Source organism: Anomaloglossus baeobatrachus, chromosome 4 (assembly GCF_048569485.1).
Source record: "Anomaloglossus baeobatrachus isolate aAnoBae1 chromosome 4, aAnoBae1.hap1, whole genome shotgun sequence".
Classification (NCBI taxonomy): domain Eukaryota; kingdom Metazoa; phylum Chordata; class Amphibia; order Anura; family Aromobatidae; genus Anomaloglossus; species Anomaloglossus baeobatrachus.
Genome location: NC_134356.1, coordinates 617,980,013 through 617,996,178, shown reverse-complemented (window position 1 = coordinate 617,996,178; position 16,166 = coordinate 617,980,013). Strand labels below are relative to the sequence as shown.

The following is a 16,166-nucleotide window of genomic DNA, read 5'->3' as shown; positions in this document are numbered from 1 at the left end:
TATTGGACCTCATAGGTCCCCTTAAAATATATCGGTACTTTGTTCGTGGGCCAACTCCTTTAAGTTTGATTTAGAAGAAAAGAATGTTTTATTTGATGAGGAAAAACGTCCTCAATTGTAGACTTTATTTAATAAAGGTAGGCCCGCAATTTTGTCCAAGTTTTTAATTTTGGTCCTCTGTGTTTTCTAAAAAAATGGAAAAAATTGTTAATTTTTCATTTGATCTGTAGAATCCATGTGACATTTAATGACTAACTATACCCCTTTAATCGGGCTATAGGTTGGCTTCTCTCTGGCTGACTGTCGCCATATAATGAGTATTTGACAACTGTTAGGAAAACTTGTAGAAACTTTATTGTAATTCAATGACACCATACATTGTACAACTATTCAGAGTGGCCTGAAGGCACTGATGCAATTATTATTATTTATTTTTTAAAAAGGTTGTCCAGAATTAGAGAAAAAAAGGATATGCTTTCTTGTTCTTGTTCCCTGATACATCGCCACTCTTTTTTTTTTTTTGCTAGCTGTCCCTGGTATTGCACCTCCTCTGATCGTCTACTTCTGGACAACCCCTTTAAAACTCTCATATCTATTATATGTCCTGATGAAACCAAGATTCCAGATCTAAAAGGTGTACATGTAATAATTGGGCCACCTTACTTGACCGCTGACCCCGTTTACAGATGAGTAAAGCTATATATACATGTAGAGTTGACCCCTCTGGGGTAGAAACTTTATCCCTTTACGACGCTCAAACATCAATTTGTAACCCTTCTCCGTTGAGGTGGCCCTCTCAGAAGTCCCCAAAGTTTACGGTGTAAGTCTCTGCTGTGGTGAATGGGGCGACAGGCGTGGTGCCCTCCTCTTCCCAGGTCTCCGTCTCCACTTCTGTGATTATTTCTGTGTAGGTCTCAGTCTCTGTGTCCCACAGAGATTCAGAAGGAGTAGGGGGCTCCAGCCTGTGAGGATGCATGGTGGTGGGAGTTTCTGTGGGAGGTGAGGTGGTGGATGGAAGAAAAGGAGTAGTTGTGGGTGGAAGAGCGGTGGTAGCGTTGCGCTGGCGATTCAGCCACTGCCGTCGTCTCTGCATGCGCTGTCTTGCAGCTGGGGAAATTCGACGTCCACCGGGTGGAGCCAGGCGAAGAGGTCCCTTCCCTTTCATGGCAATTATTTCCTTGATTCTTTGCCAGTTGGATCGTGCCAGGACAAAGTTGCAATGAGTTGCACCCATTTCATAGCCCACAATACACGACTTGGTGCTCTGTGTAAAGCCTTCGGCCCGTGCAGTCACGCGGTACTCCCCGGGGTTGAGAATGCGCCAGTAATCACCGCCACTTTCTATCAAAAAATAAGAGGTGAGGTTATATATATACTGAGCAAATTTACTATTGGCTGTTGTAACTAGATATTTTACCTTGATGGTGTCTATTGTCTTGGAGACTAACATCCCTTAATTTACATATTCTACAACTTAAGGTGCTTTAAAGGGAATCTGTCACCAGGTTTTTGCTGTGTAATCTGAGAGCAGCAAAATGTAGAGACAGAGATCCTGTGTCACGCGGAGTTTTGTTCCAAACTTGTGGACTGTCATGGCGGCATCAGACGACGTTCACACTACAGATTCTGACACTTCACCCTATCGTTTCTCTGCTGTTTCTGAGTTACACAGGCAGGCTCAGGCGTCGACCAGCGGTGTGCTCATTCATGGTCAGCCTAGCAACAGATAATCTCTGCTAGCCTGCTGGTTACCTCTGGGATCACATGTTGTTGGAAACCTATCACATTTGCTCCCTGCCTTTTTAAGATGGCAGAATCTGTCTATCCTCACCAACTATAGTTTATTGTTGTGTTGGCCTGTGTGCTGTTGTGTCCCTGCCCTGCTGGTGATTACATTGCATGGCTTGGAGTTGTGTAATTCTCCCATCGTCTTGTTGGTTCCTCCCTGCTCTTATTTTCCTTCTTACCTCTAATTGTCTTATACCTCTGTGTCTGTGTGCTATGAGATAGACAAACAGGGGAACCCAAACTCTCTCTCTGTTGGTTTAATCACACTCCTGTCCCGACCTCCCCTGGGGTAGGGGGTATAAGATCAGGGCTAGTCATGAGCAGGGATAGGAAGGCGGCTCTGATATCCTCACCTTCAGAGGTAACTCTGAGATCAGGGATAGCTTGAACCCCCTTAGCCAGAGGACCAGTCTAGGAGCCCCTGTTCCCAGCTGTTTCCATAATAATTGTGACACCCTGATTCCAAAGATGTCACTTACTGAGCTGCTTGCTGTTGTTTTGAAAAAAAATCACTGTTTTATCTGCTTCTCTGAATGCTGAGCTCTGTATAATCACACACACCACTAATTGAACTGTAACTACGGGAAAGAGAATAGCACATTAGGGTCTTATCTGAGTACGAAAGGATAAAAAGTAGTAAGAGCGCTTACCTTTTGTGGTTGTGAGAGTCACAACCACTGGAAAGCATGTAATGGCTGCAGCAGCCCCACGTGGTATACTGTGATTTGTCCTGATGGAATATTCTGTACTCTGAAACTTAACACAATCCAGGAATCTGCTTTCTTGTCATTTTTTCCATGACACGTGGATGATTAACCCCCCTTCACATCACTGATTGACAGCTTTCTGTGTACACTGTGCATAGGCAGAAAGCTGTCAATCAGTGGTGGGGCGGAGTAATACAGAGCTCAAGAATATGGAAGACCACATGGCAGCAAGTTTACTTGACCTCTAGTGATAATCTGCAGGTAAAACTGTAATTTGATCAAAACTACAGAAAGTAGCCCAGTAAGTGACACATTGCTGGAATCAGGGTCTCTGTCTCTACATTATCTGCTCTCAGATTGATTAGGTGGCAAAAAAAACCCAGTAAGTTTATTAGTACCCCTTTGATTTGACTGCTATACAGTATACTGCTCCTTTACACAAGCATGGTCAGGTCCATCCCATTCACACCATAGGACACATAAAAGGTTATACAAGAAATCCTGCCGCATGTGAGCTGGAGAGAGGGAATATTTTTTATGAGTGTAATGTCATATTAGAAAATGTTACCTGTTTTGACATCGTGTTGTATTTCAGCTACAGATATAGTTGCATTAGCTATCGGTTCTCCGTGCCGATCCGTCACAATCCCTTTAATCCCACGATGAACCTGTCAGAATAAATTATGTCGGCACACGGTTAGTGGCAGAGGCAGAGTGTCCAAGTGACTTGTGACTGATAGATCAGCAAAGGGTGAAATTATTTCATATTACATAGAAATGTAAAAATCCCCTGTATCAGTGTGCATGCAGTATTATCTGTCAGTCACTGAGTAGGACCACCCACTGGACTCCTAAATGTCCTTTTTAAAAAGTCAATAACCGGCCTACGGACTGCTCTTAATAGGGGGTTATCCATCTTGTGGGGATTTTTTTTTTTTTATGAATTTGCATGTATTTTGGGTTAAAAATCAGTTTTCCAATTGGATTTTATTATACATTTTCCACTCTTTGCTTTCTGTAGTTTCTGGATTGCACTGCTTTTTGCTGACTGCAGACTGAGTTAACTGGGAATCCGTCAGCGAGCTGGGTGGTCATGTGTACCACTATTAAAGAATATGGACATTCACTGCTCCTCACGCCCATAATCCAGGGCGTGTGGAACAGCAAATATGTCAGCAGCTGACGGCAATGTAAGTGGGCGCGTATGACAGTGACATCATGCACTTACACGGTGAGATCAGGTGCTGGCATGAGAGAGCGAAGGGAAGGTGAGTATAATCATTTTTTACTGTGTGAGCATGATAGAGGATATGTACCACGATAGGGACATATAACAGGATGAGGCTATTGTGGGGACATAAATACCAGGATGGGGCTATTATGGCATATATGCCAGGATGTGGGTCATAAACAAGGATGGGGCAATGATGGGGATGTATACCAGGATAGGACCATGATGGTGACATACCAAAAAGGGCCATGATGGGGACATATATACCAGGATATAGCCATGATAGAGGATATGTACCAAGATGGGGAAATATAACAGGATGAGGCTATGGTGGGGACATAAATACCAGATGGGGCTATTATGGGAACATATATGCCAGGATGTGGGTCATAAACAAGGATGGGGCAATGATGGGGACGTATACCAGGATAGGACCAGGATGGTGACATACCAGAAAGGGCCATGATGGGGAAATATAACAGGATGAACAGGATGAGGCTATGGTGGGGACATAAATACCAGATGGGGCTATTATGGGAACATATATACCAGGATGGGGCCAGGATTTGGGTCATACACTACAATGGGGCTATGATGCGGACATATACCAGGATGGGACCATGATGGTAACATACAGTATACCAGGATGGGACCATGATGGTAACATACAGTATACCAGGATGGAGCCAGGATCTAGAGATTAGACATATATATCAGAATGGTGCAATGATGGGGATATATACCAGGATCAGGCCATGATGTGGACATGTATACCATGATGGGGGCGTATATACCAGGATATAGCCATGATAGGGTTCATACACCAGGATGGAGCCATGATGGGGACATATACTAGGACATACACAAGTATGGGACCATGATGGGGACATATATACCAGGATGGGGGCCATAGATACCAAGATATAGCCGAAATGGAGGTCATACACCAGGATTGGGACCATGATGGGGACATATATACCAGGATGGGGACATATGTATTTATAGGATTTAGAATGCTGCAATGGCCCATACATCTGACCAACATGCGAGGCGGGGGGAGGCCCATGCACCGTGTCTCATCACTCTAGTTACACCACTGTGCCACAGTATGTTCCGCCAAGCAGGTACACTGGTCTCCTTCCTATATTTTAATACTTATGTGAATTGCAATTGTGATGACGTCTCCTATTTAGAAGGATCGGTTCCATTGTGCCCGTTATTTCTCCATCGTTTCATTGGGGGACACAGGACCATGGGTTATGCTGCTGTCACTAGGAGGCTGACACTAAGTAAACAGAAAAAGTTAGCTCCTCCCCAGCAGTATAACCCCTGAGCCAGAGGCGGACTCAATCAGTTTTTTGCTTAGTGTCGTAGGAGGCTGATGTGGGCCGACTGGGCCCTCTTCAGCCACTTGATTTTTTGCGTATATTTTTTCATTTTTCTCTCGGCGACGCTCGTCGCTCTCATCTGTTGGAATTCTCTCTTTCTGCAGGTATCGTTTCTCTACCTCAGCTCTCGCAGCCCGTGTGGGTACCACTCCCCTGGGTCGCAGAAGCTTGAGTTGTCGGGCCCTCTCCCCCGTCCAATTCCACGGTACCACTCCCGGGTTGGCACGCAGGGCTAATCCTTCCTGGGCACCTCCTATTCACCCTGCGGTATCACCCCAAAGGGTGCAAGGGGCATACAGCAGGGACTGGACCTCGCAGCGCGTCTGGATGATGATGGGGCCCGCAGCGCTGCTTCACTACAGGGGGCTCCCTGCCCCCACCGGCGTCCACCTCCCTGCCTGCCTGCCTCATTCTTCTGCAGTCCGCAGCCAGTCCTCCGGTGTGCGGAGCACAGGAACACAGGTGCAGAGCTCCCCTGCACACTGGCAGAGGCCACGCCGCCGACCAGGTAGGACACCCCCTCCTACCTTCCCCCAGGCGGTTACAAAATATAGGCCCCAGTCCGGGCCTACTCACCGGGCGCCCCGGCCACGTCCTCTCCCAGGGCTGGAATCCGCACAGACGGCCGGTACACGGACGTCGCTGCCGCGCCGCCGCCCCCACAGGTAGAACCGCCGGTTTCTACATTACCCTGCGCTGGCGGTTTCTATTTACGCTCCGGCCTGGGCCTGGTCACCGGACGCCCCGGGCCGCATCGGGCGACAGAGCGCACGCACTGCCGTCATTAGGTCTTCGCAGCTGCGCCGCAGCCACCGTTCGCTGGCAGGTCAGCCGGCCGGTACCTCCCATGCTCCGGCAGCCTTCAAAATTTAGGCCCCGGCTTCGGCCTTGTCCCCGGCGTCCTAGGCCCGCCTCCTGCCGCAACGCGATTGGCCGCCGGCCGCTCGGTCTCCACCCTCCTCCCAGCCCCAGGCATCACAGGGGGGGGCGGTGGAGGTTTTTTCCCGCTCTCCTCGGCCCCCACCTCCAGCCTCCTCAGCATCCAATTTAAAAAAAAATAAAAAAAAAAAAGAGACTGATTATAGCAGTTCCCCTAGTCTGCGGATTGCTGAGGCTACAGCAACCCTCATATAGGGGAAAAGTAGCCAACAATAGCCACGTTCTCTGAACGGTAGTGGTTGTTTCTGTTTCCTTTGTCATGGGCTTAGTTTATTTCAATAGGTAAATGTAGACATATCTATATATATATGTATATTAACTCTTACGAGCACAATACATGTCGAGACTTTAATTAAAAATTATGGGATTTGTTTGATTCAATGGGAATTTTTTCTGCAGCATAATGTGTGAACCTGTCTTTTCTTGGACCATGACTCATTGTTTGAGATCTTACATGTGCCTTTTTATGATGGTTTTAAATTGCTCTTTTTATTCTTAGTAAAAACATACTTTTTGATATTTGCAAAGAATACATGGTTGCAATCAAGACGCCCCCCCTTTTTTCTTTGTGTTCAATGTTATTGTTTGAGTCTGCAATATAAGTTCTAAATAATGAAAATCCGGTAGTGGTTTTTCTATGTACATATATATATATATATGTATATTAACTCTTACGAGCTCTTATTCGGGTTCTTGGTTTGCATAAGAGGTACAGTTGGTTTAGGGCTGTTCTCTCAGTTGTGAATTACCCCGAACGTTGTCACATTAGTGCTCCCAGCTTCCGCGGGCCCTGGCACTGCACGCACCGGTATCCCGCACCGGCAGGCGGGTTGGCGCTCTCTCTTAGACCCCGCATCCCCGTGCTGACGTCCCTCGGGTGGGTGCGCAGGCGCTGCGTCCCCGGGCTGTCGCTCTGCCGTAACCATCCGCAAGACTGGCGCATTCCCCCCCGGTGAGTGGGGTCCCGTACTAGGGAACTTTCCTCTGCCCAAGGCGGACCCGTCAGGTCTCGTCTTCTGCGCCCCCAGGGTTCACCTTACTCCCCAGGTCCAGACTGCCTCTCCTCTGGTAGCCTTTCGACCTCTCGGGGATGGCCCAGGCGTTTCCACCTCTGCTGGACTTCGAGCAGGAGTACCGGGATGTTGGCGCATGGCTAATAGCCGGGTAAGGATGGTGAGTCAAGCCTTAAAGGTACGGACAGTCCTTCTCTACGTGCACGCACCGGGGGAGGTGAGTCCCGTACCAGGGACCTCACCCGCTGCTCGAAGCGTACCCGCCAAGTCTCGCCTTCGGCGCCTCCCCCTGGTTTTTCCTTCATTCCCAGGTCCAAAGCTCCCGCTCGTCCAGAAGCCTTCCGATCTCTCTGGTAATGACCCAGACGTACCACCTCTGCTGGATTCCGAGCAAGCGCCGAGGTTCGGCGCATGACGGTTAGCCTGGAAGTAACGGTGAGTCAGACCATAAGGCCACGGATAGTTCTCGTACCCTCTCTGAGCACACAGGTCTCCTTTAAGACTTTTCTAGAGGACCCATGATGTTTGTCAGTGGACATCCAATAGTTCGCAGAGCTACTGCTCCTTCACAGACATCAGCCAGGCTGGACGTTACCAGCGGTAAGTCTGTTATTCTCTTTATTCATTCTCCAAGGGGCTCCGGAGAGAAGGGGCATGCCCCCCTGCGATCGCCCCGCCAGGTTGCCTCTTGGCTTATCATCCCTAAGGTGACGTCTCTCAGGGACTCCGCGGACTCCCTACGCAGAGGACTACATTCCATCTCTGCCGATCAGAACTGGTTGACATCTTCGGTAAGTACCTTCTCATCATAGCCCGGGGACTTTACCAGCTTCACGGCCTGAGCCTATAGCAGCAGTATGACCACCCGTCGAGGCCTCTGCCTCAGGAGCTGGATCGCGGAGGCGACATCTAAAGAGTCGCTGACCTTCCTTCCACCTTTAGGTGAACGTCCCTTCGGACATAGGTTAGTCCAGTGGATCCCCTAGACTATGTGAGGGAAGTGTACATCTCTCCCTAGGCTACGTGAGGGAAGAGCACATCTCTTCCCAGCATCGGCCCAGACGCTCAGGATCGTCGCCTTCACCGCTCGGCTCCTGTCCGTTCAAGCCGCAACCGTCAGGGCGCCTCTATCTCTCATCGTCATTTCTCGCTACTAGGGCAGCTGCTCCACCGGTTGGAGTCCTTTCAGATCCCGGCCCGGTAGATCATCCCCTTAGGCATGTTTTTCGAGACCGCCATAGGGAAGTTACTCTTCACGCTGGAGTAGTTTTCCTTCCCCGCACCATGTCGGGTTCGGTAGGTGAGTCCGCAGCGGCGGGGGGAGGTGATAGCGGTGGTACACTTACCGGTGTTCATCCTTGCCCTTCCAGAGGTCCCCACTGAAGAACGGAGATAAGTAGCTTCCGTCTGCCCCGGGGGATCCGCCTTTCCCTTACTAGTGGACCAGCTTTCGTGTCCTGTCCCTGGGAAGATCCCCTCTCCGTCCCCTATGGAGAATAGCATCGGCCATTACCAGTCTCCTCTGCTAGGGTGGGTTTGTCCACTTTTCCACAGCACGATCCCGAGGAACACCCCTTATGTGTGGTCTCCCCTTCAGCATTCCAGGAGTTCAGATCCATCCGGTTAGACTGTTTACGTTTTCTTCACTGGGGCGAGGTTGTTCCGGTCAGGTTCCAGTCGGACTATGCCACAGCGGTGGCGTGCATCATCCACCAGGGAGGCGCAGGAAGTGTCGTGAAAAAGGAAGAGGTCAAGAAGATCTTGCTCTGGGCCGGATCTCGCGCTCTCTAATCTCAGCAGTTCACATCCCTACCGTGGACGTTTGGACGGCCGTTTTTTCTCAGCAGGAGGGGCCTCGCCTAGGCAGAATGGCTCCTCAACCGGGAAGTCTCCAGCCAGATCTACGACGAAGGAAGACCTCCAGTCGTGGTCCTATTTGCCCCCGATCCAGCTTTCTAGTCAACGGCGCGTCTAGGGTGCCCCCCTTTTCTGCGTTAGGTGACGACGCCCTCGCCCGGCTGTGAGGCCGGTTCATTTATTCATTTTCTTGGGCATCTGCCTACGGTTTCCCATGATCTCGAGCTTCTCAAGAGGGACCAAGGCAGAGGGTGGCTATGGAGGGGCCCAGGCGAGCATAGTTCATGGAAGTCACTCAATCCACTCGCAGAGGCCCTGTGGCGCTTTCCAGACCGTCCAGTTCTTCCGTGTCGAGCTCTCTCTGCCACCAGGACTTAGAAGCCCTAAGTTTCCCGACCTTAAGAGCGGATCCCGGGTTCTTGCTCGCACAGGCCGGTTGGCAAGAAGGATGCAGACAATGTTGGAGACCGGGGAGCCGGTTCCCTCGAAAATGTATTACCACACATGTGGAGTTCCTCCGGGGTGTAAAGAGCACATCTTCTTTCCTCTCTCTCTCGCTCCTTTCCTGCACTACTGCCATGCTGACAGTCAGATCTGGATGCGGCTTTCTAGCGCGTCCCTCTAGGGGCCTGGTGTCGACACGGTCATTTCAGTTCTGAGGCTTATCACTTCTCGTCCCACGACCAAGGTGTTTCACGCAGAGAAGCGTCCATCTGGCTCGGCGGCATCGCCGTCCACTAGTAACGTGGGACCTTAATCTAGCGATGGGTTCACCTCACGGCTCTCGGTTTGAGCTTTTCCGAGGGCTTCTTACTCCCACATGTTTGGATAGGTGGGCTCCTCGTGGCCGTCTCCTTGTCTCAAGGGGCATCAGGGCGGACAGCTCTCTCTTGTTGCCTTTGTTCCCCCCCTTTTTTCCAGGTCCTCCAGTACGGCAAGGGGGGTGCTCCGGCCACTACCCTCCCTTCGGTCCAAGGCAGCCCGCCTTTCCTTCCAGATAAGGTGTTTGGGGTTTCGGGTTCGGTTCTAGTACCTTCTCTCAGCCTGAAAAGAGCCTAGTTCGTTCCAGAACGGGTACGAGCCCTCAGTAGGTTGTGCTCTCAGGACCGCACTTTTCGGTCTACTCCGACAGTCAGTTCATCTTTTCAGGACAGTTCATCTTTTCATCCGGTCCCAGGAGGCGCATGCTGGCGCCCAGGGCTAAGATTTCCATAGGGATCCTTCCGTGATAGGTGAAGCCTATCGCATGGAAAACGGACCTCCGCCATTTTTTTCTACCGTCCAAGGAGAGTCTCTTGGATGATTGGACTACAGACGTGGACGGACCGAGGTCTGCCGGGCCTCCTACTGCTCTAGTAGGCAGACCTTTACTAGTTCCTATCATGTCACACCCAAGCTTTGGCAGTGGCCAGTCTTTCCGTTATCTTTGCGGGCGGCAGTAGCACGCCTGTAACAAGGTAGGTAATTGTAGGTCTGGGTCAAGCCCGACTGGAGGTAGCGGTTTCCTACCGATCTCCGGTGATGGTTCTCTTCCCACCCAGGGACTGCTTTTGGACATCCCATGGTCCTGTGTCCCCCAATGAAACGATGGAGAAAGATAGATTTTTGTGTACTCACCGTAAAATCTCTTTCTCTGAGTCTTCATTGGGGGACACAGCACCCACCCTACTTGTATTTTTTGGGTTACATTTTACCGGTCTGTTGCCTCAGTGGCCATATTCCCAGGCCATTGGTCGCACGTCTATTTGGTTATAGTTTTTTTCCTTGTCTTATTCAGGATTGTTTGGTTCTCCTCCTACTGCTTGTGCACTAAACTGATTGAGTCCGCCTCTGGCTCAGGGGTTATACTGCTGGGGAGGAGCTAACTTTTTCTGTTTACTTAGTGTCAGCCTCCTAGTGACAGCAGCATAACCCATGGTCCTGTGTCCCCCAATGAAGACTCAGAGAAAGAGATTTTACGGTGAGTACACAAAAATCTATCTTTTTTTATTTTCATATTTGTGTAAGGGGCTTGATTTCTCCGTGTGAGGTTTCATTGCCGTGACCTTGTATTATACTTCGTGAAATAACTACCTAGTTTATTTATGTATGGACGGTCTGTGGTTGGTTATCGTAATATTTTTTACATCTGTTTTTCAGATGTCCAGCCAATCTTCTTCGCTCGGTGGGAAGTGAGTCAGCGAGGCTCCCCACAGATTGTGTAACTCATGCATCAGCCCCTTCCTAAAAATTCCTCAGATTCGTGTACAGAGCTCCTGGGGATGTTGCCCCTGATTGGTTCAAAGAACGACTACTTTCTCCTAGCAAGCAACATAAATCTAAAAATCCTTCTGCATCTCCAACCTCCAAAGCAATATTGTTGTCAGATGGGCAAACTGATTGACTTAGCTACAATGTGGACATTTCATTTGTTTTTGTTTCATCCAGATAAATCTTGGTTATCATTTTTGCAATTCGATTAAAAGCGGTGAAAATGTTTTAATGGAACCCATTTCTAATTTTTTGATTTTGCCAAACTTATATGCATTAAAATAAGAAAAAAAAAATCATATTAAAAGGTGGACAACCCCTTTAAGGAATTTCAATATCAGGAGCGACCTTAAAGGGAACCTGTCAGCAGAAATTGAGCTTTAAACCTAAATGTTTCCCCCTCTGCAGCTCTTGGGCTGCATTCTAGCAGGTTCCTGTACTTTTTGTGCACCCTTTTAAACCAAATTAAATACTTTATAAAGTTGTACCTTTTTGTCTGCAATTCTTGTAAATTATCCATGGGGGCGGGCTGTCTGGTGTCCGTTACTGTCCCTCCTGCCGATTTACGCCGTCCCCCAACGCTCCATTTCATACATCAGGACGCCGCCCAGTGCGCCCGAGGTCCCACGCACGCGAGGACCGCTGGTGACGTGGTTGCAGGCACAAGATTATGGTCGGTGCTGTGATTGTATAGCAAGTGCCCGCCCATAATCACGTGGCCGCGCTCTCCCCTCTGCCTCCAGCGTTCTGCGCAAGCGCTGGCCAGCTGACCCCACGTCACCTCCTTCCTATCTTACCCTGCAGCAGGAAATAGATGGGAGGAGCGGAGCAGGCCACCACAGGTTACGAGGAGACGCGGAGAGGATTTAAGCGACGTACACAGTAAAAAAAAAACATGTAAACATGTTTGATTTTACATGTTTTTTTTACTGTGTACGTCGCTCAGATCCTCTCCGCGTCTCCTCGTAACCTGTGGTGGCCTGCTCCGCTCCTCCCATCTATTTCCTGTTGCAGCGTAAGATGGGAAAGAGGTGACGTCGGGTCATCTGGCCAGCGCTTGCGCAGAACGCTGGAGGCAGAGGGGAGAGCGCGGCCACGAGATTATGGGCGGGCACTTGCTATGCAATCACAGCGCCGTCCATAATCTCGTGCCTGCGACCACGTCACCAGCGGTCCTCGCGTGCATGGGACCTTGGGCACAGTGGGCGGTGTCCTGATGTATGAAATGGAGCGTTGGGGGACCGGCAGGAGAGACAGTAACTGACACCAGAGAGCCCGCCCCCATGGATAATTTACAAGAATTGCAGACAAAAAGGTACAACTTTATAAAGTATTTAATTTGGTTTAAAAGGGGGCACAAAAAGTACAGAAACCTTGCTAGAATGCAGCCCAGGAGCTGCAGAGGGGGAAACTTTTAGGTTTAAAGCTCAATTTCTGCTGGCAGGTTTCCTTTAAGGTGAACTTCCCAGTACTTAAACTGTCTCACAGAGCCAGCTTCCATCTGAAGAATCTTCTTTATTGAAGGATCCAATGAGGCCAGAACTATGATTTAAGGGAACCTGTCAGTTCCAATATGCACCCAGACCCACGAGCAGTGCTGGGTACATATTGCTAATCATTGCCTAACTGTCCCTGGATCTAGTAGCATAGATACAGAGATCTTTAGAAAAAGTATTTATAAAGATCCTTTATGATATGCTAATGAGCGCAGGGACTAGTCACAAGGGCGTTAGTTCCTATGTTCATTCCGCCCTCTTAGCATGTTAATACGCCCACAGGGGTGTACTAACATGCTGTTCAATGCAGCGTCACCAGCGGTGACTCGCATACCTGTCTGTTGTCACCGCTGAGCAGAAGTCCTCGCACTCCCGATCATGCGCACTAGACCCATCTGAAGCTGGGACCCATACACACGGCTTCATAGTGCGCATGATCAGGAGTGCGGGGCATTCAAATTAGCGATGACAGCGAGCACAGGTGCGTGCATCATCGCTGGTGACACTGCATTGAACAGCATGTTAGTACACCCCTGTGGGTGTGCAACACGCTAAGAGGGCGGAATGAGAGCAGGAACTAATGCCCTTGCGACTAGTCCCTGGCCTCATTAGCATATCATAAAGGATCTTTAGAAATACTTATTCTAAAGATCCCTTTATCTATGCTAGTGTATACAGGGACAGTTAGGCAGGGAATAGCAATATACACCCAGAACTGCTCATGGCTCTGGGTGCATATTTTACCTGACATGTTCCCTTTAAAGCAACTGCTTTGCCGCTGTGGTCATTAATAAAGCTCCCTTGGCAGCTGTATTTGTGGCTCTTGTAGTCAACTTTTAGATTAGCCAGCTTGGCAGCGACCCTACGAAAGGAGTATCTGGAGAAGAATTGCTAAAAAAAAAACCCTCCCTTTTCTTAAAATTTCAAAAGTTTTATTTTACGACTTCCTTTTGGATACTTCTCTTCTTAGTTATAAAACCCTTGCACTATTCAAAATAGCAACGCAAGCTTGTTCTGGTGATATCTCTTCAAAATGTAATTTTTTTTACCTTTTTTTTCCATCCCTCCAAACTTTTTGCCCCAGAGCTGATTTATAGTCTAAAGGAAATTGTTCTCAACGCAGTGATTCTAGAGCAATGCCACCTGGGAAATATTCATTCGGGGTATTTGCCCCTCATCAGTGTGGAGTTTCTTGTTTTGAATATTTCCCAGGGGGGCATTGCTCTAAAATCACTGCATTGAGAAACACGTGATGGTGTCTCCGCGGTGTTGGATGTTGATCTCCCTAAGGTCAACCATCCTTGCTTATGTAGTCTTCTACTAGGCATTGCTCCCACTAGCCAGTTTCCTACTCCACACTGATGAGGGGCAAATACCCCGAAACAGCTGTCTGTGGATGCATACCATCGATTGATCTTCTGCAAGCCTAGATAGCTCCACCAGGGTCTTTTTTACTACCTTCTTGATTCTGTCAAGCCATCGGGTTGCTGGTCTTCCTCTTCACCTTGTTCAATCTATTCTTCTGACCATGATGTCCTTCTCTAGTGATTGCTCTCTTCGTGTGATGTGTTGACAGTAGGCAAGTCATAGCTTGGTGAGCTTTGCTTTGAGTGATATTTCTGGCTTGATTTGTTCCAAAACTGGTTTGTTTCTTCTTCTTGCCTTCCAGGGTATTGCTAACATCCTTCTCCAGCACCACATTTCAAAGGCGTTGATTCTTCTTCTGTCTTGTTTCTCGTCCAGGTTTCGCATCCATATGTTACTACAGAAAAGACCACACTATGTACGAGCTGTGTCTTTGTCACCTGTGAAATGTTCCTAGATGCGATTTGAGGACCTTGTCCAGTGATATTGTTGATTTGTTCATAGCTGTTCTATTGACTTCTGGTGTCGCTGCATCTTGAGTGATCATTGATCAGAGTAGGTTGAAGTTCTTTACAACTTCCAGTTTATCACCATCCATCTCAAATGTGTCCCGGTCGTATTGCAGTAGTCAATGTATTTTGTATTCAGTAGAAGTCCCATGTTAGAGCTCTCTATCTTGTATCTATCTTTCTATCTCCATAATAAGTCCTTCAATCCATCTATACTTGTTGCTATCAATGCTGTATCGTCTTTCTATTTAAGGTTTTTGATCATTTGTCCAGTAATTTTGTTTCCTTCTTTTTTGGCAAGTCCAGGCTTCCTCAAAATAGCTTCAACATAAAAATTAAAGAGAAATGGTGACAAAATTCAGCATTGTCTGACACCTCGTTCTACTTTGCACCATGCCGTGTCACCTTGTTCCATTGAGACTGTTGCTTCTTGGCCAATGTAAAGGTTCCTGATGAGGCTGATCACATGGTTTGGCACACACATACAGTTAGGTCCAGAAATATTTGGACAGTGACACAATTTTCGCGAGTTGGGCTCTGCATGCCACCACATTGGATTTGAAATGAAACCTCTACAACAGAATTCAAGTGCAGATTGTAACGTTTAATTTGAAGGTTTGAACAAAAATATCTGATAGAAATTGTAGGAATTGTACACATTTCTTTACAAACACTCCACATTTTAGGAGGTCAAATGTAATTGGACAAATAAACCAAACCCAAACAAAATATTTTTATTTTCAATATTTTGTTGTGAATCCTTTGGAGGCAATCACTGCCTTAAGTCTGGAACCCATGGACATCACCAAACGCTGGGTTTCCTCCTTCTTAATGCTTTGCCAGGCCTTTACAGCTGCAGCCTTCAGGTCTTGCTTGTTTGTGGGTCTTTCCGTCCTAAGTCTGGATTTGAGCAAGTGAAATGCATGCTCAATTGGGTTAAGATCTGGTGATTGACTTGGCCATTGCAAAATGTTCCACTTTTTTGCACTCATGAACTCCTGGGTAGGTTTGGCTGTATGCTTGGGGTCATTGTCCATCTGTACTATGAAGCGCCGTCCGATCAACTTTGCGGCATTTGGCTGAATCTGGGCTGAAAGTATATCCCGGTACACTTCAGAATTCATCCGGCTACTCTTGTCTGCTGTTATGTCATCAATAAACACAAGTGATCCAGTGCCATTGAAAGCCATGCATGCCCATGCCATCACGTTGCCTCCACCATGTTTTACAGAGGATGTGGTGTGCCTTGGATCATGTGCCGTTCCCTTTCTTCTCCAAACTTTTTTCTTCCCATCATTCTGGTACAGGTTGATCTTTGTCTCATCTGTCCATAGAATACTTTTCCAGAACTGAGCTGGCTTCATGGGGTGTTTTTCAGCAAATTTAGCTCAGGCCTGTCTATTTTTGGAATTGATGAATGGTTTGCATCTAGATGTGAACCCTTTGTATTTACTTTCATGGAGTCTTCTCTTTACAGTTGACTTAGAGACAGATACACCTACTTCACTGAGAGTGTTCTGGACTTCAGTTGATGTTGTGAATGGGTTCTTCTTCACCAAAGAAAGTATGCGGCGATCATCCACCACTGTTGTCATCCATGGACGCCCAGGCCTTTTTGAGTTC

General features: G+C 48.1%; 1 protein-coding gene across 1 annotated transcript in view; it reads right to left on the bottom strand.

The window, feature by feature from the left end:
• Positions 1-345: 345 nt before the first annotated feature.
• AEBP1 (AE binding protein 1) overlaps positions 346-16,166 on the bottom strand; it is a 99,100-nt gene continuing 83,279 nt past the window's right edge. The window contains exons 20-21 of the mRNA XM_075346260.1: positions 3,064-3,163; positions 346-1,341 (exon numbers count right to left, since the gene is read on the bottom strand). Of these exons, the coding sequence (XP_075202375.1) occupies positions 797-1,341; positions 3,064-3,163 (645 nt within the window). The 3' untranslated portion in view covers positions 346-796. The remainder of the gene's footprint in view (positions 1,342-3,063; positions 3,164-16,166) is intronic.